Genomic DNA, 26,608 nt, shown 5'->3' with positions numbered 1-26,608 from the left:
TTAGCAGCTAGCATTTAATACTGTAGTTTACATTTAGACACTTTGAAATCAAGCAACAAAACATGCTCTAGGTCTTCAAAAACTTTTAACTAAAAGCACTTCAAATAATCCAAAAACCACATCAAACCACATTAAGAAAAAATTTGGTCAAAATTATCTTGCATCACTCAAAATAAGTCATGTTGACCAGACAAGTCCAGGGGTGAATGTTTCAAAATATTGCAACTTAAAATAACATTTTTTAAAAATCTGTTATTCTGACAAACAGTTGATAAAAAGTTTAATGAAAGAAAACATTACATCTATCTTAACCAACTTATAAAAACAAAACAGATTTTTTAACTCATCAAATATAACATGACCCTGATATCAAAGCACCTAAAGTAAAACCCCATCATTATTTTTTCTTATTTGTTCCTTAACTTTACATGTTAACTTATCTTTACTGACAGCCCATAACATCACAAGACAACATATAAATACATGTTAAAAGTGTATTAGATAAAGTTCTTGTTTTGAACTGTATGCTCTTAAATGTGTCCATAAATCAATAAAGCTTCAAAACTTAATCAAACATTAACAGTTACAGTGGAAATCAGTCATCCATCTACACCATAAACTGATTTATTTGAAGATATCTTTTATAATCCAGATACACTCACATGTTAATGTAGCTCTGTTCTCTTTATCATTACTGCCAAAGCAAATCATGTTTATAGTCTGTGATTGGATGAATTTATGATGTAATCTTTAGTTTCAGTTAAAAAAATAAAAAAAAAACATGATGTGAAAAAAATTAACTGTCAAACAGGTGGAAGCATGTGCAGCAGGTGATTGTCAGCAGTGTGTGCTGATTGCTCGTGCTCCTACCTTTGTGCGTCGGCGCGTCGAGCTAAAATTTGAGTGGATTTTTTATGTTTGTTTTTTTGTTGAAGCAGAAAGGTTTATTGATCAGGCTTGAACAGGAGGAGTCTGCGGTGTGGAGATTAGTGCTGTGGCTCCATAGTCTTGTCCCGACAGCCGCCCCTCCGCCTAAAACAACAGCTTCTGATCACTTTTAATTCAGCATTTGGAAAGGTGAGAGCCTCTAGCCCATGGTGAAGTTGCTTCAATGAATACTGTCTTAGTTGGTTACATTCCCTCCGTGATTTAAGTCACTTACTTTTGTTACATGTAATCATGAAAAGAATCCAGTAATCTGGACAAAATTCAAATTGTATTGCTTTAATCCACTTTACTTGGAGAGTTAAACAAATAAATGGCACCAATAGTTGGACTTTTAAAGAGTTTTATTGTCCCATTTTGATTTGTATTGCTGGAATAATGAGGATGATACCTCATGAGTATTTAAAATCTCTACAAAGTAACATCTTTAAATGTGTAAACTGGTACATGTAAATGTGTAGTATCAAAGTCATAACAATAAAAATTTAGACTGGAATACTGCTTTTTTTTTTTTTTAATGGCATACCTTTCTTAACAGATCTGTCCATTAAATGTAAGGCCAAGTTAGAAAAAGATACATCAAAGCTCAGACAGTTGGTTTTGGTGCCCCCTCTGGACAACACAGCACGTCCCATATGTTCACTGAATTTGTCCAGTTCACATGTATGAATTTTTTTCTTAAAGAGAAACCTTAGCCTGTTTTCTTTTAACAATCAAATATATCACTTATTGAGAGTCTTTTCAGGTAACCTGACACGCCAGACGTACAGTTTCATTCTCGCCACGGAATTATTTCACAAGTCCATCTGGGTACCAGCTCTTCCGATTTGTTTTCAGAGGCGGGACTTTAAAAAAAATCTGCAGCTGGTGATTGGACGACCGTTCTGATTAACACACTCACCACGGACCAATCCACATCAAGCCACGGTATGACGTAGCTTATGTGAGCCGATGCTTCTAAGAAACAATAGATGAACAACTACTGAATCACGAGGAACAGCTGTGAAAAAGACGTTAGACGACAGCTTCCGTTTTTTTAAATTTAACTTAAGAATCAAAGGAACGCTGACAAGTACGAAAGTCTGCTGACGTCACGTCTGCTCCTGCAGCTCCCGCCTCTCTTCCCTGATTGGGCCGGTCAGAATTTAGCCGAGTGAAATCGCTGGTCATTGGAGCCTGGCAAGATGGACCTGCAGGAGTTCAGAAACTGAATCAGGCAGGTCCATCTGCTCTGCAACGTTACTTTTCAGTTACTTTTCTTAAGTAAAAAATGTTTCCGTGGCTTACAGTCAATCACATCAGCTGACACCAACCAATCAAAAGCTGCTTTAGAGGTTTAAAAATTGCCTTCAAAACATTAAAAATCATACTAACGATAGTTTTATTTGCTTTTGTTGCTATTAAAAAGTATCAGTACTCACTTCAGACTGCTTTATACCAACTAAAAAAAATCCTCACAGGAGCTTTAACATGAAAAAGTGTTGGTTTTAAATGTAAGTATTAATTTGGTCTAACAAACTAAATGTGATGTGCTTCTTAATGATAGCTGAAAATAGGGATCATTTGTTTCCCATTTTAAACTAGTTTACTGCCAAGCTTATCTTAACTAAGGTGAGGTATCAACATTTTATGGCTCTTTCTCGTAATGAATGGTCAGAAATTAGACTGGTGCCAATAAAGTTGTCAAACTCTCCACTAGCAAGTGAATATTTAAACACTTGAGTCTTTTTTAATTTTCTGTAATCATTTGTGAAAGAAAAAAACTGTTTTTCTGAATAGTATTCATTAGCAACTTCTCCACAGCTCATCAAAAACCACAACTTTTACCATAGAAGACACATCTGTGAAGCGACATGCAGACATGTGAGAAAGGTGAAGGAAGCTCAGCATGCAGTAGAGACAAAGTAGCGTTACGTATCAAATTCCATTTTTTCATTAAGAGTTCATGCGGACAGGCAGATGATTTAACAAGACGACCATATCAGAGACAATCAAGAACACATGGAAAGTCATTTCTGGGGCAGCACAAGATGCACATGTGACTGCGTGCCTTCCATGCAAACTTGTGACAAGAAACTAAGCACTGTATGTAACAGACAATTTTCACTGAAGATGTTATGACACATCATTGTGAGAAAAGCACAGAACATCCTTATGGCAATTATGTTTCAGTTATGATGACTTAGCAGAGGCATTGCTGGGACCTTGCAACTGTGTCAGATAAATGAAACCCAGGTCTTTTCACATTTTTATGCCTGTGCTTCTTTCAATGACGTGCCAAAATCCACACTAAAACCAACCATTTTTCTGACAGTTTATTACCAACAAATGCACAAAGAACATATAATTGTTGTAAAGCTTTACTTACTGCTGCTTTGGCCAACATGTTTGCATTTTGTCGTCGCAGATCTGACTTTATAAATCCTGCAGGGACAGGCAGACACAGAAACAACAGAGCTTGCATCAATGTCATTTATTACATATGAAGATAAAAGGAATAAGGAAAAATGGTTAATATTGGGGTTGAGTGGCTTGATGTAATAAAGATCAGGCTCCAGTAGATGGCTCCTTTGTGCAGACACATTTTATTCATAACAGTGGCTCTACTTGTGTTTGCTTAGTGTTTCCTAAGAGTGCTCCCACAGTAAATCCTCTGAAAATAACAGTGTGTCTAACTCCAGCGGGCACTTACCTGACCTTCAAACTTTGCACGGCAAAAAATATGAGAAAAAAAAAAAAAGCTTTGTGTCAACTTAATCATTAAGCTTCGTTTTCGCCCAAGGAGAAAAGTTTCCCAACAAATTCTCACCTTTGTAACTGAATAATTACAAAAGTGCCACATTGTAGGCACGTAACACTTTTGCCATGAATCAAAGAAGTCACATTTTTTCCCACAAAGCTCATCTTTTACTTTGAAAGCTGGTATGATGACACAACAACTGAGTACACTCACATATCTAAATGTCAAGTAACAAAAAGACAGTGAGTCAGTGTGACGACCTTTGTGGGCAGACATGCCTCTTTTAATATTCTTGCAGTGTTTTTCCCTCCGCAGTGTGCACAAAGTTAAGCGCTTCAGTGGCTAAAGCATTTTAAATGAGTTATACTTAGCTCATAAACCCCTCAATGGACCATGAAAAATGATTTAAGCAGCTTATCTTTGACCCCGGCTAGACTGCTCTGGTTTAGCACCTGAAAACATGTGGCAGGAAATATGCAGCATTTCTCATATGCTAATAAACCGGACTTCCTAAAAAACATTTTCCTTTACTCATTGAAAAGAAAATGAAATGTTTGTCACTAAATCCTCTGGTTTTCTTTTTCTAGAAACTTCTGCTCAGGCCTTCACTTGATAAAAAACATGTTGGAAAAAGAAGAACAGAAACATAAGAATGTCAGTGGTTCACCAAACTTGAGTTTAAAAGAGTTCAGTAACATTTAACCCTTTTAAGGTAGAAACATGAGGCACTCTGCTTAAAAGAAAAAGGAGAAAATATTCACCAAGTACTGGAAACGATCAAAAACGTGACTTCTTAAGAATATTCTACCTCATTAAACAGCCCTTCATCTGCATTCTTGGTATTTTAAACTTTCTTACAGAAATTGTGACTGAAATAACAACAGACAGAGACAATTCTTTGTAGTTGTTGTTTGTGGCATGAAATCAGTCGCTTGTTATGACTCTGAACAACATGTTTCACTATCAAAATATCTCACCTGTCATTATGGTGCCGATTAGAAGAAAAACACAGAGAAAGATGTTTCCTGCCAGTGTGCCGAAGCCGTCGATGATCTTCCCCTGGCAGATGGTGAAAATGATGCCGAACACCTGTGCATGCAGAAAACACAACTGTTATGAAAGAGCTTGTGTTTGCATGCACAAACTAAGACGAGGCACACAAACATGAGTATGAACACACAAGTCGCAACAAATAACAGACCCAAAATAAAACTGCTTCTCCTTACTTTTATCACTTCACAAACAAACCCAGCAACAAATTCCCTGCAGCCGACATGCAGCATTCAAGGAAAGTAAGCAGTTTGAAAAGTCACCTTTCTGCAAGCAGCTTTATTTAAAACCAGTAGCATCTGATTACACATGCAAATTAAAGAAAAAAACTGCTTCTACCGACACTCCAGCCCTTCTTTCCATATACATGTAGCCCATGTTTTATTTTAACATATGGCACAGGTTTTAATGGAAATCAGATACTGAGTTGAAAAAGGGAATCACTCACTCTATTTCTGCAAAGCCTATAAACATTAACATTTTCCTTTCATGCTATCTCCTCGCCATGAGCAGCTTTTTCAGCACCATTTTTAAAAAGTGGCATTTCAAGTCAATGAGCTGTACCTGTGCTGAACAGTTGAGGAGTCCAGATGATGTGCCCTCTGACTCTGGGTATGTCAGCTCAACTGCAAATTCAAAGCCCAGCGGCAGATATCCTGTCATGAAGAACCTGGAAATACACAAACAGCATAAAAAAACTCCTCAGTAAAAAAAATTATCACCTCTTAAGCTCATTGCATGCTTTTTTTTCTACCTAAATAAGATTGTTCTTGGGCTTATATGATCTAAATTTCCGGAACAAATCCAGGATTTTCCACTTCTATGATTATACGGTTTGTGAACTGTGGATGACCTTACAGGATCTTTGGAGTAATTCCTTTGTCTGATAAGTAATGATGCTGAACTGGAACAATAGACCGACCGACAGTTTTCTCAGTTAATAACAACACGATGTTCTTCCACTTAAGTGACAACATGTGAAACTCGGTGATGAGGTGGCGACAGTTGTCTGAGTCAGTATTTTACTGAACTTGGACTAGTCTATCACATTTTAAAAGTTTTTCCAGGAAATAATATGCTTTGATACTAAAGGCTGTGACACACTGACATAATGCGTCTTCCTTAGTGATGCTGGGGACTGACTGGAAATACATGGAGAAATAACGACTTTAATTAAGAACTGTAAGAAATGACCCAGGTTTGTCATTTGGAGTCATTTGGATTTAAAAGGTGCTGGTTTGTGACATTTGTGTTTCATTGTTATTTCTATTCTTTTCTTTGTTTGCCCTTTTGTTTTCTTATTGATAAAACAGTGAGGGGCTTTTATTTTGAAGGCTGGGTTGGGTGTTGGTAGTGCAGGAAATATGCTAACAGCAGTGCCAGTAGGTACATCCTGCCAGGTGTTACACAGGCTATGTTGAAGTGAGATGTTAGCCAGGATAGCTTTCTGCTAAGCTGGTACCAAGGTACTTTATTTCATTACTGTTGAGTTTTTTTGTGAGTATAATTCTCTTTTACTAAATGTAACCAAGGAAGCCGCAACAGAGTAGCTTCTGGTTAGCTCTGTGTCTGGTGACATCGGCTGACCTAGCGTTGTTTATTCACCCATTTGGCGTCTTAAAGAATCATTTGTAATATCAAGTATTAACATTAATCTCAGAGGGTGTGTTCACTGTGTATTCAAGCTGTTAAATGTGGGTCAACTTTTAACTATTACTTAACTCCTCGCTATGGGTGGATGTTTGCATTTTTTAACTTGGCTTGTGTTTGGGTTGTAAATCATTTTGTTTTGTCTTTTCCTGTGGCTATAACTGTGTGTATGTGAGTTGACACTGAGGAAAGGAAGAAAATTCTGAATAAACACAGATTACTCAGGCTTAAGTGAAATCAGTGAAGATAAAGAGTGAATAATTCAAGGGCATCAGTCAGCTTACTTGCCAACGCAGGCACCCCCATGCACAGAGGATACATTTGGTGTCTGTCTTCAGCTGTCTTATCTTATACAAACAAAAATATCCTCTAGAAATAACCTAAAAAATACATTCTCTCTCACATACTTGCCTGCCCAGTGTACAGGATGCTGTTTAACCTCTGGTCTATATATGATGAGGGTCCTGTGTTACATTTACTGGGTCATATCTTTACCTTAGGTCCCGCGGTGTGAGGTGTGAATGTTTATCATACCAGAGTTAAAGCTAAATAAACACAGCTGTAAATTATTGTTGCAAATGTCAACAGAAAGCCCGCCAAAGAAAAAATGACTGACAGGGAGCTGTGTGAATTTTAGCAGGAAAAGGTTGGACAAGTTTCTCTCTTACTTTGACTTAGTGGACTTAGTGGATGAGGAATGTGTACGTGATGCACATACAGTAAATATGTTGAATCTAATTGTTAAAGCTCAAATAAAAATGTATCTGTATTGTTTAATGTATTAGCTATAACTCATAAACTACAATCTGAAAAGCAAAATGACTCATATCTTTTGCTGACCAAGTTTTATGAATGAATAAATGAATGAATAAATGAATGAGAGAAAGAGTACCCAAGAGATCCAGCCGTGATGAAAACCACCCACAGGTGTCCCAGACTGAGTGTCGCAGCATACACTATCATTCCCACCAGAGACATGAAGTAGACCGCCAGCGTTGTCTGCCTGGAGAAACGTGTGAAAAAACAACATTAAACATCGCTATAAACTACATTATGATATGTTGTGTGCTTTTGTGGGGAGTTTTTTGTATCACAGAAGGTGCTCTCACTTTCTATTGAAGCTTCTCAAAGGATTCATGAACACATGAAGAATAAAATCGCTATCATTTAACATTACAGTTTCTAAAGGGAAAACCACAAAGCAGGGTTTCAGACCAGTAGCAGAGCCACTGAGAGTCAGCTCTGTATTGTTTTAATGCACACTTTAATTTCTGATTGCTCTGCAAGAATGGTCAAAACATAACGAGAAACAGAGCATTGCTGCAGAGGAAGACAGTGACAAGAAAACGTTTCACTGAGGAGGAAATGCTTTGCTAATCTGAAAAGAGGATTTGCAGATGTGTTGTAAGACAATGCTTCCCACACAAATGACAGAAAATTCAATGCAAGCCTGATTTCAAAAACAGAACTTGTTTGTAGCCAAGTAGTCCCTGTTTACTTACTTAATACATATCAACTGATGGGAAGGACGAAATGCAACAAATCTCATTTTTTTCATCATATATATATATATATATATATATATATATATATATATATATATATATATATATATATATATATATATATATATATATATATATATATATATATATATATATATATATATATATATATATATATACATACACACATACATACATAAGTGTACATAAGACACACCTAAACACTTTTTGAAATGAAGGCTGCCACATTTCACCTCTGTCCGTTTGGAAATGTGGTGTTAGCGTAAATTTCTGTCTCAGCCCGGTCTCCAGAGTCAGGAAATAATGACAGTTAGCAGGTATAGCCTGAGGTGCTACTGTGCCTCAATTATCTGATAGGGAAAGTGGAGCTGATCTAAATATAAGACATATTGAAATAGTACTTTTCACTGCCTAGATGTTAATATTACCACTTTGCTGATTCATATGTCCAGCCCAATCTTATATTTAAAACATTTATTCAAAAGGCCTAAAAAGTATCCTGAGAACTATGCAGTGTTAGAGAAAGTGGAATTAGTGCCATAAGCATGTGTGTGACAGTAATTCAAATGTAACAAAAGCCAGGTCAAGCTGGATGTGTCCCTGCATGTCAGTAGAAGACTATTCTCTTGATAATTAAAGGGACAAAAGTAATAGAGTCAAAACGATAGAGGAAGGGTGGGGTGGGTGGAGGCAGAGAAGAACACCCCAACACCCCATTTGCTGTATGCCTGGGGCCACAGGTCAGAAAGATCACTGTAAGAACAGCCTGCAGCACCTGGATAAACACTCACAGAGCTCCAAAAGGAATGTAAACACTAAACAAGACCAGCAGTGATATGAGAAGAGAAAACACAAAGGAAGAAAACCGAAACAACAACAAAAAAAAAAGTAACATCAACATCTTCAGCTGTGTTTTTGAATGTCCTTTTTCTGTCCCAACACTCACTTGTAGGTTTTACTTTTGTCCAGCCAGATCCCACAGATCAAGGAACCGACCATCCCTGCAATCACTATGGTGAGGCCAATTCTCCCAGCATTCACCTCTTCTCCCTGAGCAGTCAGGAAAGGTAAAACATGAGATTGTGACCTTGCATACCATTTGAAGGCAAGGCAGTTTCAAAGATGAGCGACGTGATTTCAAACAAGGGAGTTAAGCTAAACATTTCTCATCCACAACTCCTATTGGTGGATACTTATATTAATGATACTATATTTAAATCTTAATGTGGAATTGTTTCATTATACTATACGGCATTACTAGCCAGCTTTTGCAGATACTTTTGTGACAAAAAAGTGTAATTTTTCTCCATTAATTCTTCTTCCAATATAAAACTACAGACAACATTACACCCACCACAAAGTATAGCAACGACTGAATCCTCTGTCAGTGAACGTATGTTGTTTTGTACCTGTGGGTTTAAGGTGCGACAAAGTTTTCAAGCCTTCAGGTGAAGAGAACAGGTGAAGTGTACTCGGAACAGATGATAGCAGACACTGCTTGGCATGTATGTGCTTTTGTACATTTTCCATCTCACAGATGAAGGTGGAAGAACTTACCGGGTAATGATCGATGATCATGCGGTTCAGCAGGGTCCCAACAGCATAGAAACAGCCCACGTTCAAACCTGTGATGGTGGAAAATAAACGGTCAGAAGTCTAGACACCAAAAACCACCAGAAAACAACACGTCTCAAATTACTGTGCAGCATTTTCGTTTTGCAGATAATTAAATATTTAATGTGACATATGAAAGTTTTACTTTCCAGTTGTGTCAAATGAACCCTATCAGACAAGTTTCCAAAACAGACCTGTCCTAAATTAAAGGCTTCTATAAAAGGGCAAGTCTGCACTGAGTGTTTTTCTTGGACAAATGAGGTCTTTGACTAAGAAACAAAGACTTCACCTGCATAAAACCCCTAAAAAACATCCACTAACATGACATATGGAACATTTTATGGAAATGATCTTGGTGAAACTATCACCTAGGAGTAACTTAACCATTGACTTGATCATAACTACACCGTTAAAGCAGCTTCAGTTCAGTTCAACAGACAGAGACAGGTGCTTCCTGCAGTAAAGGACATGGCAACCTCAGGTAAACCTGAGACACACTAAACCCTGCAAAGTCATCTGCTAGTCTAAAGAGCCTATAGGGGAACAGACGCTAATAATAGTCACATGAATTGTGTCACATGACATGACACAGGAAGGTCAGGCACTGTGGACAAAAGTGTTCCTTAAACTGCTCTCAGCTGTTTGAGCTGGAGTCGCTGCTTTGACATGACTTCATATCCCTGAGTGCTTTCCCTTCATGGAGTGTTTGACCTTACAGTCACACTGGAGCGGCACATTTGTAAAACATTATCAGACTGAAAACAAACTTTGAACCCTTTATGAGACACTCTCTCATCACTGCTCTATGAGCTTTGGATGATTGAAAGCGTGTTTTGGGGGAAATTTTATGGGATATACAGATTACATAACCCGTCTTACACGACACTAAATCTCTGACCAGTGTGAGGATGGGCAGGTGAGATCAAGTGTTAGACAAAATCTGAATCTAGAAAAAAATGCTGGATTTCATTTCATGCCAACCACAATCAGCCTTATTTTAGGTAAAAGAAATCATGGTGATCAGATACAAAACATCCAATAACAGCATGTCTTAAACAGTGATATAAAAGAATAGAGATGGCAGACCATAAGTGATGATGAGGAGGATGAAGGGCTTGTTGCGGAGCAGCCTGAGGATAGAGGCAGTATAGGAATACTGCTCTGGTGGAATGAGACGAGCTGTAGCCTGGGCCTGGGTTGGAGGAAGTTTGGGACGCTCCTGAAAGACTGAAAGAGATAAGGAAAAAAAACAGTGTACACAGGCAAAGTTCAGTTAACTTTGGGAGTGAGACATTTGAAAATAACTGTAACAATAAGTTTGTTGTAAGGATCATCTTTCTGAAATTATGCTTTCACGCCACACAGGAATAAAACCATTTTGCGCCATGCATGAGCTTGGTTGTAGAAAAGAGTGTGATGTGGGTATGAGTGTGTCAGATTATCTCCTAAATTGTGAAAACCTTTGTCTGTCACTTGATATCAGTGATCTGTCGTTCTAGCACAATAAACATATCTGGCTTTTCACGCAAACAGAATGAGTAAACACAAAACATGCTAGTGTGCATGTGAATTAAGCACATAATCACTCTTGGTGTGAATGCACAATTAGAGGCAAATGAAAGTACAAAGAACTGCAGTTCCTCAAGTGCCCTTTAGGGGCTGACTTTAAGTACATGAACCCCCATAAGAACCACTGCGGGGGGAAATGCCCATGATACCAGGAATAGAGTAACGTGTCAACAGTCTGATCCTTTTTTTTTCTTACACACCTTGTTGTTTTATTTCTGACAGCTTAGGCTTGGGTAAATCTATATATAAACATTTTATAACAACAAGTAGGCATAATTACACATAATGATGGGTGCGGCTGATTTGACTGACAGGCAGACAGGTCGTAGCTGTTTTTTGGGTGGCTAGACCTTGGATGGCCTCTTTCCCTTTGCTGGTTTCTAGAGTTGTTGACATCCACTGTTTCAGTGTTTCAATGTAGTGATTACCATTCTTGGTATTATAACACTTTTTCGAAACCAGTGGGAGCTATCACTGAGGCTACGTCCATGTTAATACAGTCTACAGCTTCTCATTAAACATGACTGTAACTGAATGACTAAAAGATGTGACACAGTTAAGCCCATCCTTTCCTGAAATACTGTACAGATATCACGCTGAAAAAGAAACATTCAGACTCAGTAGTACGCGTCCAAACATGTATGCTTTGTAAAGGCCCTCAGACTAATCACACCAGTCTCAGGCCAAACAGTCTCAACCCAGAGGCCAGTCATCTTTTGGACTGATAACTGTGTTCTGACCTGTTTCAGTCAGCCTCTCTCCTACCTGAAAGCTCTCACCCTCAGGTCTTGTGAGGAAACACAAACATCCGTCATTGCTACTCTTGGAGCTGAGCCAGTAGTTTCTCCCTGCAGCCGACCTGACCTGAGGGTTCATGTTAAGCAACCAGTTCTCACTAAACAAACCTGTTCTTAAAGACATCAGATCTTAAAATACACATGATGACTTAAGTCACAGCTCCTTCACCCTCGGTATGGAGGCATTGTTATTCAAAGCGAACCCAATACATCTTTTGAATATCTTGTTAAAACAGGTCATGTATGCTAATCTTTCAGCAATAACATGGACTCCCCTTTCTTAGCCAACCAAATCCTCACTGACTTATTTACACAGACTTTTCCTGAGGTAAACTCTGGCTGATTAAAGCAGCAGCTTTACGTCTCGTCTCGCTCCTCTTTGAGCACACTTTACATTGATTTCTGGATTCAGGATTTTTGCCTGGCCTGGTGACGCACAGGCATGTTCCAGGGCTACAGATGGCCCGGCAGAACAAACCCTCACACGTGGCATCTTGCATGTTTGTGTGAGGGTTGGGTTCGTGTGTGAGTTAATGTGTCATATCATGAAAGTACAGTGGCCGTTTGGTGCGAATTAACTTGCGAGTGTCACCAAAGGCAGCATCAGCGACTCTCCTTGCCCAGTACTATCTATCATATTATATCACATCATAAAAGCTGAAAAAGAAGATTTGTTTATAAGATATGATGTATTTACTACAACTTTGAGATGTAGACATGCTGTGATTTACCTTATAATTACTAAATGTCTAGTTTTTGTTATAAAAACTGGTAACTCTGATTCCAAACAGTGGAAGTTTGAGATGTCAAATAATAACAAGGAGGAATCTTACACCTGAAACTGACTCAACCTTGTGTTGAGGAAGCTGACGGATGACGTGTATTTCCTCTTTGCTTAGTTAGATGAGGTGACTAAAACCTATTGCAAAATATTTAGCAAGAGCAGGGACTTTTAGTAAGCCTGGCTATGATTTGCTATGATTATCATTCTGACTTGAAAATGGAAAAAAAGTCAACTTTATCTTTTTTGACTGCAGTCTGTGGCATTTATTCCTTCTTTAACTTGTCCCTTTAGGACCCCCAAGTAAAGTAAAATGTTTAAAATAACCAAAAAAAATTAAATGTTTGATTTTAAACTGTGTTTCGTAATGTGAAAAGACTAGTAGCTGCATTTTGTATTTCAAGGTGTTTTATTGACCACACACATAGTTGACTGTCTGAATGTTGTACGTGTTGTTACTACAGAATGCCTTCACAAGCATCCTTTTGTTATTTTCCTGAATGCAGCACACTTACATGCTCCCCCCGCCCTCACTCTGCTCTGACAGGACAACAGCTTCTTCACACAACTTCTTTGACAACTACCCTGTCTGTTCCTCTCTGCTAAACAACACATACTTACAACATTTTTCTCAACTGCATTCTAGCTAATCATTTTTCAATTCATCCACTATATGAACCAAAGCTTGAGTGGGAGGACAAAAAGGAAGATATTCATAAATGTATTCATAGCAGCATTGTCCTTGATATCTCATGTCCCATTTTATGGATCAAGCGTCACCACTTCCTTCTCTGACAAAACATGATCAAAGGTCATCCGTATCCCAGAGTACCACGTACTTCTCAACATAATTCAGTTTTGTCTAGTATGCTAAAGAGCTCTTTATTTGTTGCCCATTCCCATGATTTTCCTCCTGACCCTTTAAGTATCACAACAGTATCTTTTTGTCACTCCCCCCCTTTTAGAGACGGTTTTGTGTTTTGTCCAAATGCACAGGTCAGCACTTCTTTTGTTCACTGAATAGTACTTCTTGTCAGAGAGTAAATGAAAACCACCACCAGGTGGATCCATTAAATGAGAAAACCCCATCAGGCTGACAGAGAAGCGCACACACCATTCAGGGTTTCTGAGATAAAGTAAAAAAAAACATGTGGGAAACTTGAAAACTTGGTGACTTAAGCCTTTGACACCATTCATTCATTTCACTGTTTATATGTCCCAGACCACTTAACCTTTGTCTGTTCACACAAAACTCACTGTTGGCACGGTACAAGAGGATCAGTTTTAAACCAAAATAAAAATCTATTCATTTATTTGTGTTAAAACTGCTGAAACAGGGAAAAAAACACAATAATCTGTTCATTGTGTCTTAATCAGTTTTTAAACTGGATGTGAGTAAAATTTCTCAAGAACTGCAATTGAAAACTTCCACAATCTCTTGGGGAGGTACAGCCTGAAAGTCTAGGTTTTGTGCCCCCTGAGGCAAGCCCTTAAGTGGGTAGGCCCAAGTTTGAACCCAACCTGTGGCACCTTTCCTGCATGTCACACCCCACTCTCACCCTGTTTCCTGCTCTGTCCACTGCCTTCTCCAATTATCAACATGAAAAGCCCTCAAAAATAACTTTAAAGAGAGAAAAATGCCACACTCTTACTTTAAACAAAACCTCAGCAGAACGAGTGTTTCTATTACAGTTATTCAATGCTTTGAAAAGTAACTCTAATTTAATTAATCTCCACTGCGTTTCTACACTGCCGAAAATGTAATTTTAACAAGTATTTGTCTAATTTTTGAACTAATTGTCTCATTTTACTTGATATAAGCCATAGTCCACATGACCAATCTAGAAAGATTTCTTATTTTAAGTTGTTCAAAGACAATAATGAGGTCTGAATGGCTTGCAACGAATAGAAAGAGTCTGCCAATGGATTAAGAAAAATGTGCTTATCAAGTTTCTTAAAATTAAAATAATATCTTAAAACAAGTAACTTTTCTCTTACCTCATTGGCTGATTAATTTTTACTTGTTACAAGCATTTTCGATCTCATATTTGTCTTTAAATACAGGCGGTACTCGAGTTACAAAGAAGTTCCGTTCCTACGACACGTCGTAACCTAAAATTCTGCATGTCGGATTTTTACCCTAAACACCTCCTAAATCTCTAAATAACTGTCCAAACACATGTTTAATACTTCATATTCATTGAAAAACAAACAATTAAATGGACATTAAAAGAAATATTTAATGTAATAGATAATCTACACTATGACGGGACTTGAGACAAAGTGGATGATGCTGATGACCGCGTAACACTGCATAGGTGTGTATTCATACGCACTCCTTGTCAAAAACTAGTATGTAATGTAGGAGCTTACGAACAGAGCAGCATAACTTTGAAACCTTCTCAATTTTCTTAGCTACATACTATATCTATTGGCGTCGTAAAGTGATGATGTAAGTCAAGAACCACATAATTCGAGGACCTCCTGTAACTTGAAAAAGACAGTTTTGGCTGGTCAGGTAAATGTGGCTCATATCAAGCCTAGACACTTTAAACAGTTTTTACTGAAAATAAGACACTGAAAGAACAGTTGGGTTGATTGTTATCATACAAGTCTTACCAAAGACAACGAGGATGAAGAGTAAAGTAGCCACTCCCGCTGTGATGTAGAACATAACTCTGATGTGGTGAGCCAGCTCGTCCAAGTCGTCCACATTAGGAACGAGGATAGGAGGCACAAGGAAGCCAATGGCAATGCCCAGCTAGGAGAAAATCAACATTTATATCACAAAGTTGTTTTTGGATCAAGTTTGTTCACTTTTAACTCCATTTACCACATTTGTAAGACAGACATCTTCCTCTGACATTAAGTTCAAGGTAGGAAACTGAGAGCTAGCTAAAACAGCTAACATTAGCTAGCACTAGCTAAGATTGCCACTTGCTGGATGAAATAACTGCCAACTATGTGTTTTAATCTTTTAGTTCACACTGTGTGCCACAACTAAACAGTTACATATTACTAGCTAGGAAAAAAGTTCATTATCAACGCTAGCTGTTTGCTAATTGTAGCTAATCTCAGAACTAGGTGCTAAAAACAGCCTGATATGAAACACGTTACCTTCTTGGTTGCTAAAAAGTTACAAGTCAATGAGGTAACACATATTTGTTATAGTTTTTTTTACATTTATGAATTATGGGAGGGTAAAGAAGCTCCTATGTCTTCACACCAATCAGACATCGTACCATTGATTTAATTTCCCACTCTATAAGTGCTGTCAGAGGAAAAAGATGCGAGTTAGTGAAAGTCCAACCTCTTTATCTGAGTCATTTCAAAGCTCTGTTAGCTTGTTTTGACACACTTTGAAGTGTTTTTTAGTAGTTACCCTGTTTAATATAAAGACACATGCCTGTTGTTATACTGAATTTCTAACAGAAAAAATAATTTGACATTAATTTTGACCACGTGTCAATCAAACAAGCCCTGCCTTGCATTGCTTTTATATTTGAAACATGCTTGTTTGAATAAGTTAACTATATAGAATAAAAACTATCTCAGACAATGTCTCTAATATAATAACCTTTTCAGTTTGCAAGGAACATATTTTAGCAGAATCAACCTCACTATTTCAGTACAACTTTGTAACATTCAAACATCTATAACCATACACAGAATCACATGGAAGTTTCAACAAACAGTTAACTTAATATTCTCAGGCCTCTAGCACCAGGACACTAGAAGTCTTATGCAGCTTTGGCATCCAGCGCAGACCTGCATAATCTACAGACTGCTCTCAGACGCTGTGACCTGGTGGACTTTGCAACTGAAAAGGTGGAATAAAATGGTTATTGTTCGGATATTAAGACAAACCTGGTTTCCAAGAACTCCTATGGAACAAGCTGTGGAAACCTCTTTCTCTCCAAACCACACTGAGGCAAGGTAAGAGGGAATGCCGAGGACAAACACAGTAGCTACAGAGCAAATGAACTGGCCAAAGAAGGTTACCGGGAATGAGTCAGGATTGGCACTACCAATTTTTATCCAAGCTCCAATGCAATTAAACGCTGCCCCCACGAGGACCACATCCCGGATCCCTCTGTTGTCCAGGAGCCAGAGGACAGGCAGAATGAGAGGGATGTAAGTGAGGAGGTAGATCATGGATAACCAGTCTATAGCCAGAGAGTCTATGTTGTAAAAGCGCATGAAAATGTTGCTAATAATGCCGTACTGAAGCCACATGAAGGCATTGCTGGCTGAAACGGCGCTGAAAAGAAACAGCATGACCCAGCGACGATGGTAAAGTTTGGTCTCACTCTTTGGAACCAACTCCGTTTGGTCAGAGTTGAAAGCCTCAGCGTCTAACCGTGAACCAATGGAGATGGCTCTGCCCAAAGGTCCCGGACTCCACTGTAGCGAAGCGAGGCCCGGAGCGAGATTCTTTGCAGCCTTGGACCGAGGCCATTCTTCACCACCAAGGTCAAGATTTGCATGGTTGTCTTTCAGAGTATTGTTTTGTGGCATTGTAACCTTCCTTAAGCGGGCCCCAGCAACGTGAGAGGTAAGGGGGCTTAAACTTTCAGAGGTTGTGTCCGAACAGCTCTCTGTGCTGTGTGCAAACTGCCTGCTGTGAAAAGATGCTTTATACAGAGACAGCAGAGAGTGAGCACAGCCAGCGTTCCTGGAGTCCATTCATAACTCATTGCACATCTTCAGACCTGTCATGTGATACAGAAAAAATTCCAATCCACCTAATACCTCTTTAGCTAACTGTCTAAATAACTGCTGAACTGTAATTCAGTTACTTGTAAACCTGCTTTGTTACAGTGTGTGTTAGATTTTGAGAGTGTTTGTCATTGATCAACTAAGGATCCCTGTTTGTACTTCACATTATCACTAGAATATTCCATTCCTCAAGTCATTTTGTTGACACTCTGTTAAAAATGTTTATTTTTCTCTGGACTTTGATTCAACTTTATTATGTAACTATAAAATCTATTGACCGTGAAAGGCCAAAAACAACATTTAGATGTAATAAAATAACCTTTGACAGAACTGATATAATATGTGTCTGCTTTGTACAGCTACAGGAAAGTATCCTGTCATTTATTAAGTCTGTTAAAGTTGTTTGTAATGCAGGAATAACAGATTGAGCCCACTGCTGTAATGATTTCTGATATCTTCTCAGGCTTTGTGCAGGTGTCAGCAGGTTCATGGTAAAATAAAACAGGTGCTGGAAGTTTATCCAAAAAGAGACAGTTGTTTGCTTTAACTCAAGCTGTACTGAGGGTTACACAAAGCAAAATCTTTTAGCACTAAGTTGATGACTTTTTGGTGACATTTCACTGAACTGTAAGTTGACTCAAGTGTTGTTTGTGCAAACCCTTTAAGTGTCAAATCTAATACTTATCATGGCACGACACTGATCTTTGAAATCCTGTCTGCTTACTCCGCCTTGTGTGGATTTTTAAAATGTATTACAAAAAAATGTTTTACTAATCAATTCCTAAGAAGCCAAGCACTCATATAACATATTATGCATACCTCTGTGTAGCTCAGATTTAGCGGTTCACTTTTGTCAACTATCATTTCTTCTGTGACAGAAGCCAAACCAGCCTGAGGATGCCTGGTCTTTGCTGAGATGAGATGTCTCATTTGCAACCATTCAGGTGTTTCCTCTAGATAACAGGTGGCTTTGAAGTAGTTTACTGCATGCAAAAAACTATTTTCAATGTGTTTAATATGTATCCATCAAAGACATTTTTTACTTCACCTCAGTTGATAAACAAGTGGATTCTTTACAATATCTGTAGAATCCGCTAATATTACAGCCCACATGAAATAAGGTCAGTGGTGGTAGCATTTGTAACGTCACCCCTCATAAAAGAAAGACCATGGTTTAAGGTTGTTTTAATCTGGTACTCTCAAAGAGCTATGCTGCTTGGACGATGCACTCGGTGGCCTGGTCGTGCGTAATTGCGCAAACGTGCCAACGAGGTAAGGGGATGTCCAAATGATTAGTGGATAGCTAAAGCATTTGGTTAAAATGGATGATCAATTAGGCAAAAACCTTACATGACCTTGTGACTGACTGGAGAGATTCTGTGTTTACATCCTACCTGATTCCCGAAGACTCCGATGGAGCAGGCAGTGGACACCTCCTCCGAACCAAACCACACCGACGCAATCCTCGACGGCATCCCGAGGATGAACACCTGCGCGAAGGAGCAAGAGAACTGTCCCAGGAAGGTAACCGCGAACAGGTTGGGTCTGACACTGGCTACCTTGATCCACGTCCCCGCACAGTTTAACGCGGTGGCCACCAGCGCGATGACCCGGAGCCCCTTTTTGTCCAGTAGCCAGGTGACTGGAAAGATGAAGGGGATGTATGTCAGCATGTAGATCATAGACATCCAGTCAATAGTGAAGGCGTCCACGCTGTAGAATTTCATGAAGATATTGTTGATGATGCCGTATTGGATCCATTGGAAAGAGTTGCACAGTGAGTAGGAGCTGAACAGGAGGACGATCAGCCAGCGTCGCTTGTACAGACGGGTGGGTAGCTGCCCTTCTTTCCCGTCCTGCTCGCACTTATCGCCGGCTCGCTTCTCCGTGTCACCCGCCTCCAGCTGAACATGGTTCTCTGTGTCCGTCTTCGTTTCATCCTCGTTTAGTTTAGTGTCTTCTAAGGCTTGTTTCTCGCTCATGTTATTCTAGTGTCCTAAATTTACTCATTGAGTAAAGTTTTCAAACTTCAGGAAAAGTTGGTGAAAGTTACTATTTCATGGGTTACCATTTAACAATCGGCGTAACGACTGAAGCTGAAAACAACACTCTAACGACGTCTGATTTTCAGCCAAAGGCAGAAGTTAAATCATAGTCTGTCTTAAATACACACTGTTTTAAAATCAAACCCCTTAAGCTTTTCCTGTGCACTCCGGTCCGCTAATTCATTCCTTTCACGACTTTACAAGTCACTACAGGAGTCTAACTTGAGCCAAGAGCCTGTACATTTAGCATAAATAGAAGTCATATGTAGTTTCATTTCCCTTTTAGTCCGAGGTTTCCGAGTGTTAACACGTGTGGGAGCGTCTACAGTGACCCTCCACCCGGACTTGAAACAGCCTGAGTTCTGAAACAAGTCGGTCAACCGGTGCTCTAAAGGGCGGAGTTTCAGGCTCTGTTCTTTGTATTATCTCTACGGCTTGTAACTCACAGATATCAGTTTGTAACGCTCACACAGTCCGCTGGTTTCTTCCTTTCAATCTGCTAAGCATGCGCGTTGGAACTACTTCTCTACAACTTTTCTCTCAGCATGTACTCTGCACTGAAAAACTTTTATTTTGAAATCTAGCTATGAGATGACGAAACAGTTGCAAAATAAAGCGAAAACTCAAAGTTGAAATATTTAGGACAAAATGAGTTTTCACCCAGACAGGACAAGCACTACTTTCTGCCCCATAACACACTTTAACCTCATGCGTCATTCTAGTGCACAGCGCCATCTGTCGACCCAAAATCATCAGCACAAGTGTTTAACAGCAGCACGACAAAGAATCCACTGGACGATTCAAGAAAAGGCGTCACGTTTAATAAATATACTTGCTGGTTTTCTCACATACCAGCATCATCCCCCGAACACAAGTCAAGACCCCTCCACTACCTATATTTCCACCTTTTTGGTACATTTGAGCCTTTCTTTTTTTATAAGAAGAAAAAAGGATCTTGACATTACATTCTCTTTGTCCACAATCAAAACTGTCAAAAGCTCCTGAGCGTTAACCATCTACATTTACACACTGAAAGACATTTAAAAAACATGAGAGGTCAGAATGACGGAAGTGAAAAACAAGCATTTTACAAAAATACTATCATCAGTGCCCTGAACATACAGTAGTTTGTTTTTTTCTTTCTCCAAATGTAAACATAGACTGGTAGATAATTCTACTAAGTTCACGTACTGATATTAAACAAAACAAAGCAGAGGCATGAACAGAAGCAAAATAAATACTCTTGAATACTGCATGTTACGGTTCAGGCTCCATATTGTTGTTGACTGGCAGACATATTGAACAATGATTTACATTTAAAGACACGTAGCCACTCAGTCTCTCTTTCTCTGTTGAGGTCAGTCGTCTGTTCGCAGCAGGTCCTGGGTCAGATCAGTGCTGGTAGTGTGGTACAGTGATGTGCTGGTGGTGGTAGCTGCCGTGGTGAGGAGGGTACAGGTGGTCTGAGGGGGTTTGAGGAGCCAGGCTGGTGCACAGAGGCTCGTGGCTGCTCAGCACGGACGACAGATACTTTGCCTCTTCTGTCAGCTGCTTCACCTCCTTCCTCAGGGCAGCGTTCTCCTTCTCTAGGTTCTCACTCTCCTGCAGACAAAAAGGAGGAAGCACTGTTAAGACGACATGTCTTTGAAAAGTTATCTGAGCCTGTTTGGTAAAAGTACACTGAGTGACATAAAAGTGATATGATTCCACTTTCACTCTTTCTGGTCGGGAAATCCATTCTGTAGCAATTATTCATGTTGTAATAAAGTTATTAAGACATGTTTTTGTGCTTCAACCTGATGAAAAATAAAAATGTATGTTGTGCCTGTTTGTTTATAACTGTACTGTTTATTTTTCCACATCAGTTTTTCACTGGCTGGTCCAAGAGTTTGGTTCACCCTGATTTTTGCAAACTTCTAAATAAATTGGTGCCATACACATTTGTGGTCTAAACGGCCAAACTTTGGTGGGGCTTTGAATCTATCTAAAGGATGACGTGTGGTTTTGAGAGTAATTTCCTCACAGCTTTTGTGTCGGTTTACCAAAGAATTTGATGATCACACTTCCTTTATCCCATGACTCTTTGGTGAGCCTGAAGTTTATCATCTCCTCATCATCAGCTTGAATTTTTAGATTATTTTCTTTGACAACCTAATCCCTTATAAACTACAAAATAAATGGAATAGTCATTAATGTTAGCATGCTATCACTTACACTTTCATTATGTGAGCATTCAAAGCACTTATTTTGTGGCCACTGTGCTTTAGCATCTTGACGCTTCTGTCTTCTAGTCACCTGTGGTGGCATTTTCTTCTTTCAGCCTAATTATAATTCAACAAGTCACTTTGAAGTGATGTCAGTGGTCAGTGGCCTGCACAGACTTTTTAGAGGTCAAGGGCCACAATCAAAAAAAGGCACATACAGCGCATTCTGGCCACTAAAGAGGACACTGAGTTCTGTGTGTCTTAGAGGGTTTCTGTTTTGTAGCTTATCATGTTTTAACCAGCCAAAGGGTCAGTGTAGAGGATTTTGCCAACCAGGAGGGCACTTGAACACCTGTTTTAACGACAATTGGACCTTGAAGAGGGGTACTCATCCCCCACTTTGCACACCAAAGCCCATGGTGATGGACTGGCCATGTTCAAGTCTCTGTTTGAAACAAGCTACATAGTGAAAGTTGAGTCTCCAACATGACTTAACAAGAGAAATAAATTAATCAGAACCGCATCCTGACCAAAGAAAGATCGAAGTGGGGTAAAATGTATCTCTATAACAATGTTATTCTACATTTATTTATTCATTTATTTTCTAATTAACCTATATAGTAGGTGGTACTGTAGTTGTTGTAATCAATACAATTTTGTGTTGCATAAGTTTCAGATTATACCTGAGGAAAAATTGGAATAAAACAGATGTGTGTGTGTGTGTGTGTGTGTGTGTGTGTGTGTGTGTGTGTGTGTGTGTGTGTGTGTGTGTGTGTGTGTGTGTGTGTGTCCCTGTGTTTACTTATGCAATTATTTATTTATTTATAAAATAATTCACTTAGCATAACTCAGAGATGTTTTCAAGCTAACCATTTCCGCTAACTTCTAACACAAATTTAACTTCTTACCAGCCAACCTGTACAGAGGTAGGAAAACACTCAGAGAAGAGTCAAAAAGTTGTCACAATCTCTCTTACACTGTCAAACACAGAGTCTGTGGGTAAACGGTGTCAAATTCTGAGTGTGGCTAGAGTTAGCAGAGTTAGCACTAGCAGCTTTCGGTTCTCTCTGCTGGTTAACGTTCACATGTCAGTGCTGGCTACACGTTACTCCAGTCGAGTGGTTATTCACAAGTTTTACCAGATGCAGCTAAGATCAAAATACTGACAAACTGCATGTGCTACAATACGCAGTGTGTCACCTATGCTTGTTTGCATTCAGGTTGAAGCGTGTCATAGCGTTATTGAAGTAGTCATTAACCAGAGCTCCAGCACTGGATGGCTTGGCTACAGCATACATACATACAACATATGACTGGTATTTCAACTACACAGCGGTTAAAACTTCAGTAATTTGTTCAGCGGTAGTTCTAGTGCCAGTAGCAGAGGGTTTAGTCAATCAAACTCACATAACACATCCCACAGATCAAACTTATATTCTTCCTTCTAAATGACTCAGGTGTTACTCGTTTCTTAAAAGAAATTGTAAATAAAGTGCTTTTTACTCAACCTTTAAAAACAAGTTCATACAAACTTTACAATGAAAGCAGCCAGAAAAGGTGCCACTATGACATTTATCAAAGCCACCTGTCTAACGTGTCTATCTGAAGATGAAACAAGCCAAGCAAGCTGCACGTAATTTTTCGTCCTCTTGTTGTGGGAATAGCAGGCGAGAAATCTTCCACTTGGGTAGTGAAAAGGTCATCTCACCGTTGTCTAAAGATCACAATAATACTGATCTGTGGGCCTTACTGTCACAGAGGCTTTGGGCAAACCCCTTCACTTGCGTCACTTAGCCAAATACAGCCCACTGCTATCAGCACTTTACAAGAAGTGACAGCCTTTTTCTCCCCGGCTGCCCACGGCATACAATTTCAAGCTCATTTAAACAGAAGAAAAAAAATTACTACTGAAGAAACAGGAAATAAACTAGAGAGGGAAAATTCATCTTCCTGTTTATCTAGCGAGACGATGAAAGAAAAACCACAAACTCTGTTCTGTGGTCCCCTGGTGTTCTCTGCGACTGTGACACATATTTAAAGAGATCAGCGATATACAACAGACATTGAGTTCAAATCTATGGATCTGCTACTGCCCACACTGAGGGTTTTTTAAGGTCAATATCTCATTAGATTGGCTGATAAAGTTCACAGGAACAGCTGCTCTTCTAACAGCTTGGTGTCAGGAACAGGTGACAGCACGTAGATGTGTTTGAAGTTACAAAAGATATATAACTGTAGCTCAGAAACATTGTAGAGAAGTCTGAATCCAGATATATTTTAACTTTTGACTGTTGAAAAAAAAAAGTAAAAGCTCCCTCTTTGAGCCATTTTAAACAAGGAAAACAGATGTAACAAACTCACCCTTTACACTGCAGATAAAACAATGTGCACAAAAGGATTAATGGGGGGAACATAAACAACCTCGCACACTAATGTTATGAAATTCAGCGCTGCAGTCCCTGGCTCTGGATCCTGCAGCAAAAGGGAGTGATTGCCCACACGTGCTAATTTATTCCTGAAGCTTCTGCAAACACACAGAGCAGCGTTCAAGTGGGCAGCCCAACAGAAGCCATGACACATCGCCACATGGTCAGGTAGCATCTTGTAAATATAGTACAAACTGTATCCTCCAGGAATGAAAGCGTTGCATGGGCACAGAGAAAGCACCACAGGCTGTTACAGTAAGTTTGTTTCCATGTGTAGAAATAGAAGTTGATTCGCTTGCGCAAATATCTTCCCTACTTTATCTTTCGGTGTGGAAAAACTGAGAAGACAACTTGATAAAGCTCCAAATAGTTACTTACACGTATACCCCAGCTTATTCTACATATTCTTAATATAAGTATGTTGAAATTTATGGATATATAGAAGTACATTTAGGCTGTTTAGAAAGTATTTCAGAGAGAAATCCATCTTTACTGTTCCCACTTACAGCAGCGTGTAATAAAAATGAATCCATCCAGTCTAAAGTCACTTCTCCTGACTGATCCTTTGTGCTGCTTTTTGTTTATTATTAAGACCAAAGCTGCAAACAGAGGTATCCTCACCAAATGTAGGCTGTCAGCTTTCTGAGTTTGCCTCATCCTGCTCTTTTGAGCAGCGATCCGGTTCTTCTCCCTCCGCATCACCTTCTTTGCGTCGTCTGAGGAGCTCTGAAAAGTACAAAAGGACACAGTTGATGCATGTGCAGAGATACACCGTGTTGGAGACAGACTTTGAATTTTTAACTGTTGACTGGTGCTGGTTTTATCACAGTTTGGCAGGAGATGGGCTTAGCCTCACACCTATTGTGAAGGGCGAGGTTAGGGAGTGGCTGAGTCATTGGTTAGGTAAACACACACCCTGTTTCGTGTCCTGAACACTTGATAGCCTAGTCTTGGTATCGTAATAACTAATCTCATCTCAAAGTGCTGAGTCAGTTACACATCACAAAGGCAAAGGATTGTTAATGTAACGTCTTCACCGTGGTCACTAACAACCCCAACAACAAAAAATGCTGCTAGAATGAGTTCATCCTCATAAACAGAGCAGCTTGCAATGCATCTGAAAATCTCTCCTGCTCCATAGCGTGAAAGGTGGCAAAAATGTGCTGCAGCCTGACACACGTGAAACCAGTCACATGCAGAGAAACACGGTATTTGCCACTCTTTGTGTTCCTGACAGCCCTCAAATCATTCACAGTTTCAGGACGTGCAAAAACAAAGGATTCCCACTACTTGGATGAGTGATACATTTTGTAATTCACAAAAGCCTACACTTGGAGGCGAGTCATGCCTGCAGCCCATGTGTGCAAGTGAAACACTGAGAAACTGTGAAAGAGTCAACAGTCTTTGTGGGCTGCCTTTCTGCCCACCAAAGTTACACGAAATACAAGACTGAGCTGAGTTTTGTAACATTTAACACAGAGGATTTGTAAGTGAACATGTGTTTTTCTAAGCATGTAAAGATTCTGTCAGTTCAACCAGGAAATAACTGAGTACACTTGGTATCTTGTTGTGAAGAGCACACTTACCGGCCTGCTTCCAGGTGATGGGGACTTGTAGCTTGTGTCATTGCTGTCAGATCCCTGAGCCATAGCCAACCGCCGCGACTGAAACCGTGTGTCTTTGTCCACTTCTGCTTTGTGTTTTTGAGTGTGTGGTAAGTGTGTGTGTATTTGTATGTGTGATAGAGAAAGAGAGAGCCTGTGTAGCGGAACGACTGCTGAGAACAACTCGTCTTAATGAGTCTCTTTCTTCCCTCTTTTCTTTCCCTTTCAGTCACTCCTCCTTCTCTTTCACTCTCTCTCTTTCTTTACCCCCCCCCCTCCTCTCTCTATCTCTATCTCTCTCTGACACACACATACTCAGTGAGACTTGCTGTCTGCCTAATTAGCTGTCTGATGTGGTTTCTGGTAAGAATCGGGGGTAAGTTGCATTAGACTGGAAGTCACATGTCTGGTGGAAAGTTAAGCATTTAAGGTAATCTTGTAAAGTCCAGAAAAATGACAAAGTGAAGCATGAAACTGTTTCATAAATATAGGGAAACACATTGCCAGGCCCATAAAGGAAAAAAAATGCACATACTTAAGTATATTTAAGGTTGAAAATGTTTGGTGGCTGCAAAACAATGATTGCCCAAAAATACAAGTAATTCTCAAGTCTGCATTTTTCATTGTTTTTATGTGTGTGTGTATGTGTGTGTGTGTGTGTGTGTGTGTGTGTAATTGTGCATGTGTGCACTCATGCGGGGGTGTATGTCTAAGTGTAAATATGTTACTCTACCACCATGGGTATTCCCTTTTCCTCTTTTTTTAGACTTAACATTATGATATCATCATGTTTCGACCAAATCCTCATGAGACATCCTTCGAGTCCACATGGATGACTGGCTCGTAAATGTTTACACATTCTTTATGGTAATTTCCATGTTTTTTTTCACAGCGGCACACCAGCTGCAGTAAGGTGAAGCATGGAGAAAACGCTTCAG

General features: G+C 39.4%; 2 protein-coding genes across 3 annotated transcripts; both read right to left on the bottom strand.

Annotated features, from left to right (window-relative positions):
- Positions 1 to 921: 921 nt before the first annotated feature.
- On the bottom strand, positions 922 to 19,913 carry flvcr2b (FLVCR choline and putative heme transporter 2b). 2 transcript variants are annotated; one of them, XM_074685225.1, is made up of 10 exons: positions 18,786 to 19,913; positions 15,292 to 15,433; positions 10,612 to 10,752; positions 9,469 to 9,536; positions 8,858 to 8,961; positions 7,278 to 7,388; positions 5,300 to 5,405; positions 4,663 to 4,774; positions 3,314 to 3,369; positions 922 to 1,032 (listed from the first exon to the last, which is right to left on the bottom strand). In XM_074685225.1, the coding sequence occupies exons 1-10, from the start codon at positions 19,371 to 19,373 to the stop codon at positions 952 to 954; spliced, it is 1,509 nt and encodes a 502-aa protein (XP_074541326.1). In that variant the 5' UTR covers positions 19,374 to 19,913; the 3' UTR covers positions 922 to 951. The 2 variants fall into 2 exon arrangements, with proteins under 2 accessions (XP_074541326.1, XP_074541325.1); XM_074685224.1 differs by lacking the exon at positions 18,786 to 19,913 and adding an exon at positions 16,540 to 17,283.
- Positions 19,914 to 20,254: 341 nt separating this feature from the next.
- batf (basic leucine zipper transcription factor, ATF-like) lies at positions 20,255 to 26,347 on the bottom strand. The gene is made up of 3 exons (XM_074685226.1): positions 25,653 to 26,347; positions 24,688 to 24,792; positions 20,255 to 21,038 (listed from the first exon to the last, which is right to left on the bottom strand). The coding sequence occupies exons 1-3, from the start codon at positions 25,713 to 25,715 to the stop codon at positions 20,829 to 20,831; spliced, it is 378 nt and encodes a 125-aa protein (XP_074541327.1). The 5' UTR covers positions 25,716 to 26,347; the 3' UTR covers positions 20,255 to 20,828.
- Positions 26,348 to 26,608: the final 261 nt, after the last annotated feature.

The sequence above is a fragment of the Halichoeres trimaculatus genome, unplaced genomic scaffold (assembly GCF_033239565.1).
Source record: "Halichoeres trimaculatus isolate MK-OKI-2021-1 unplaced genomic scaffold, fHalTri1.1 fHalTri1_scaffold_13, whole genome shotgun sequence".
In the NCBI taxonomy this organism is placed as follows: domain Eukaryota; kingdom Metazoa; phylum Chordata; class Actinopteri; order Labriformes; family Labridae; genus Halichoeres; species Halichoeres trimaculatus.
Note: the sequence above shows the minus strand (reverse complement) of the source record. Positions and strands in the feature narration are given on the sequence as shown.

Excerpts from the sequence above, each read along its gene's own strand:
- flvcr2b (XM_074685224.1), bottom strand. The coding sequence starts at position 17,190 with ATGCCACAAAACAATACTCTGAAAGACAACCATGCAAATCTTGACCTT. Across the intron at positions 15,434-16,539 it reads TAGGAGTTCTTGGAAACCAG|CTGGGCATTGCCATTGGCTT; the intron begins GTTTGTCTTAAT and ends ATTTTCTCCTAG. Across the intron at positions 1,033-3,313 it reads ACATGTTGGCCAAAGCAGCA|GCGGAGGGGCGGCTGTCGGG; the intron begins GTAAGTAAAGCT and ends CTGTTGTTTTAG.
- batf (XM_074685226.1), bottom strand. The coding sequence starts at position 25,715 with ATGGCTCAGGGATCTGACAGCAATGACACAAGCTACAAGTCCCCATCA. Across the intron at positions 24,793-25,652 it reads CATCACCTGGAAGCAGGCCG|AGCTCCTCAGACGACGCAAA; the intron begins GTAAGTGTGCTC and ends TGTACTTTTCAG. Across the intron at positions 21,039-24,687 it reads AAGCTGACAGCCTACATTTG|GAGAGTGAGAACCTAGAGAA; the intron begins GTGAGGATACCT and ends TTTTGTCTGCAG.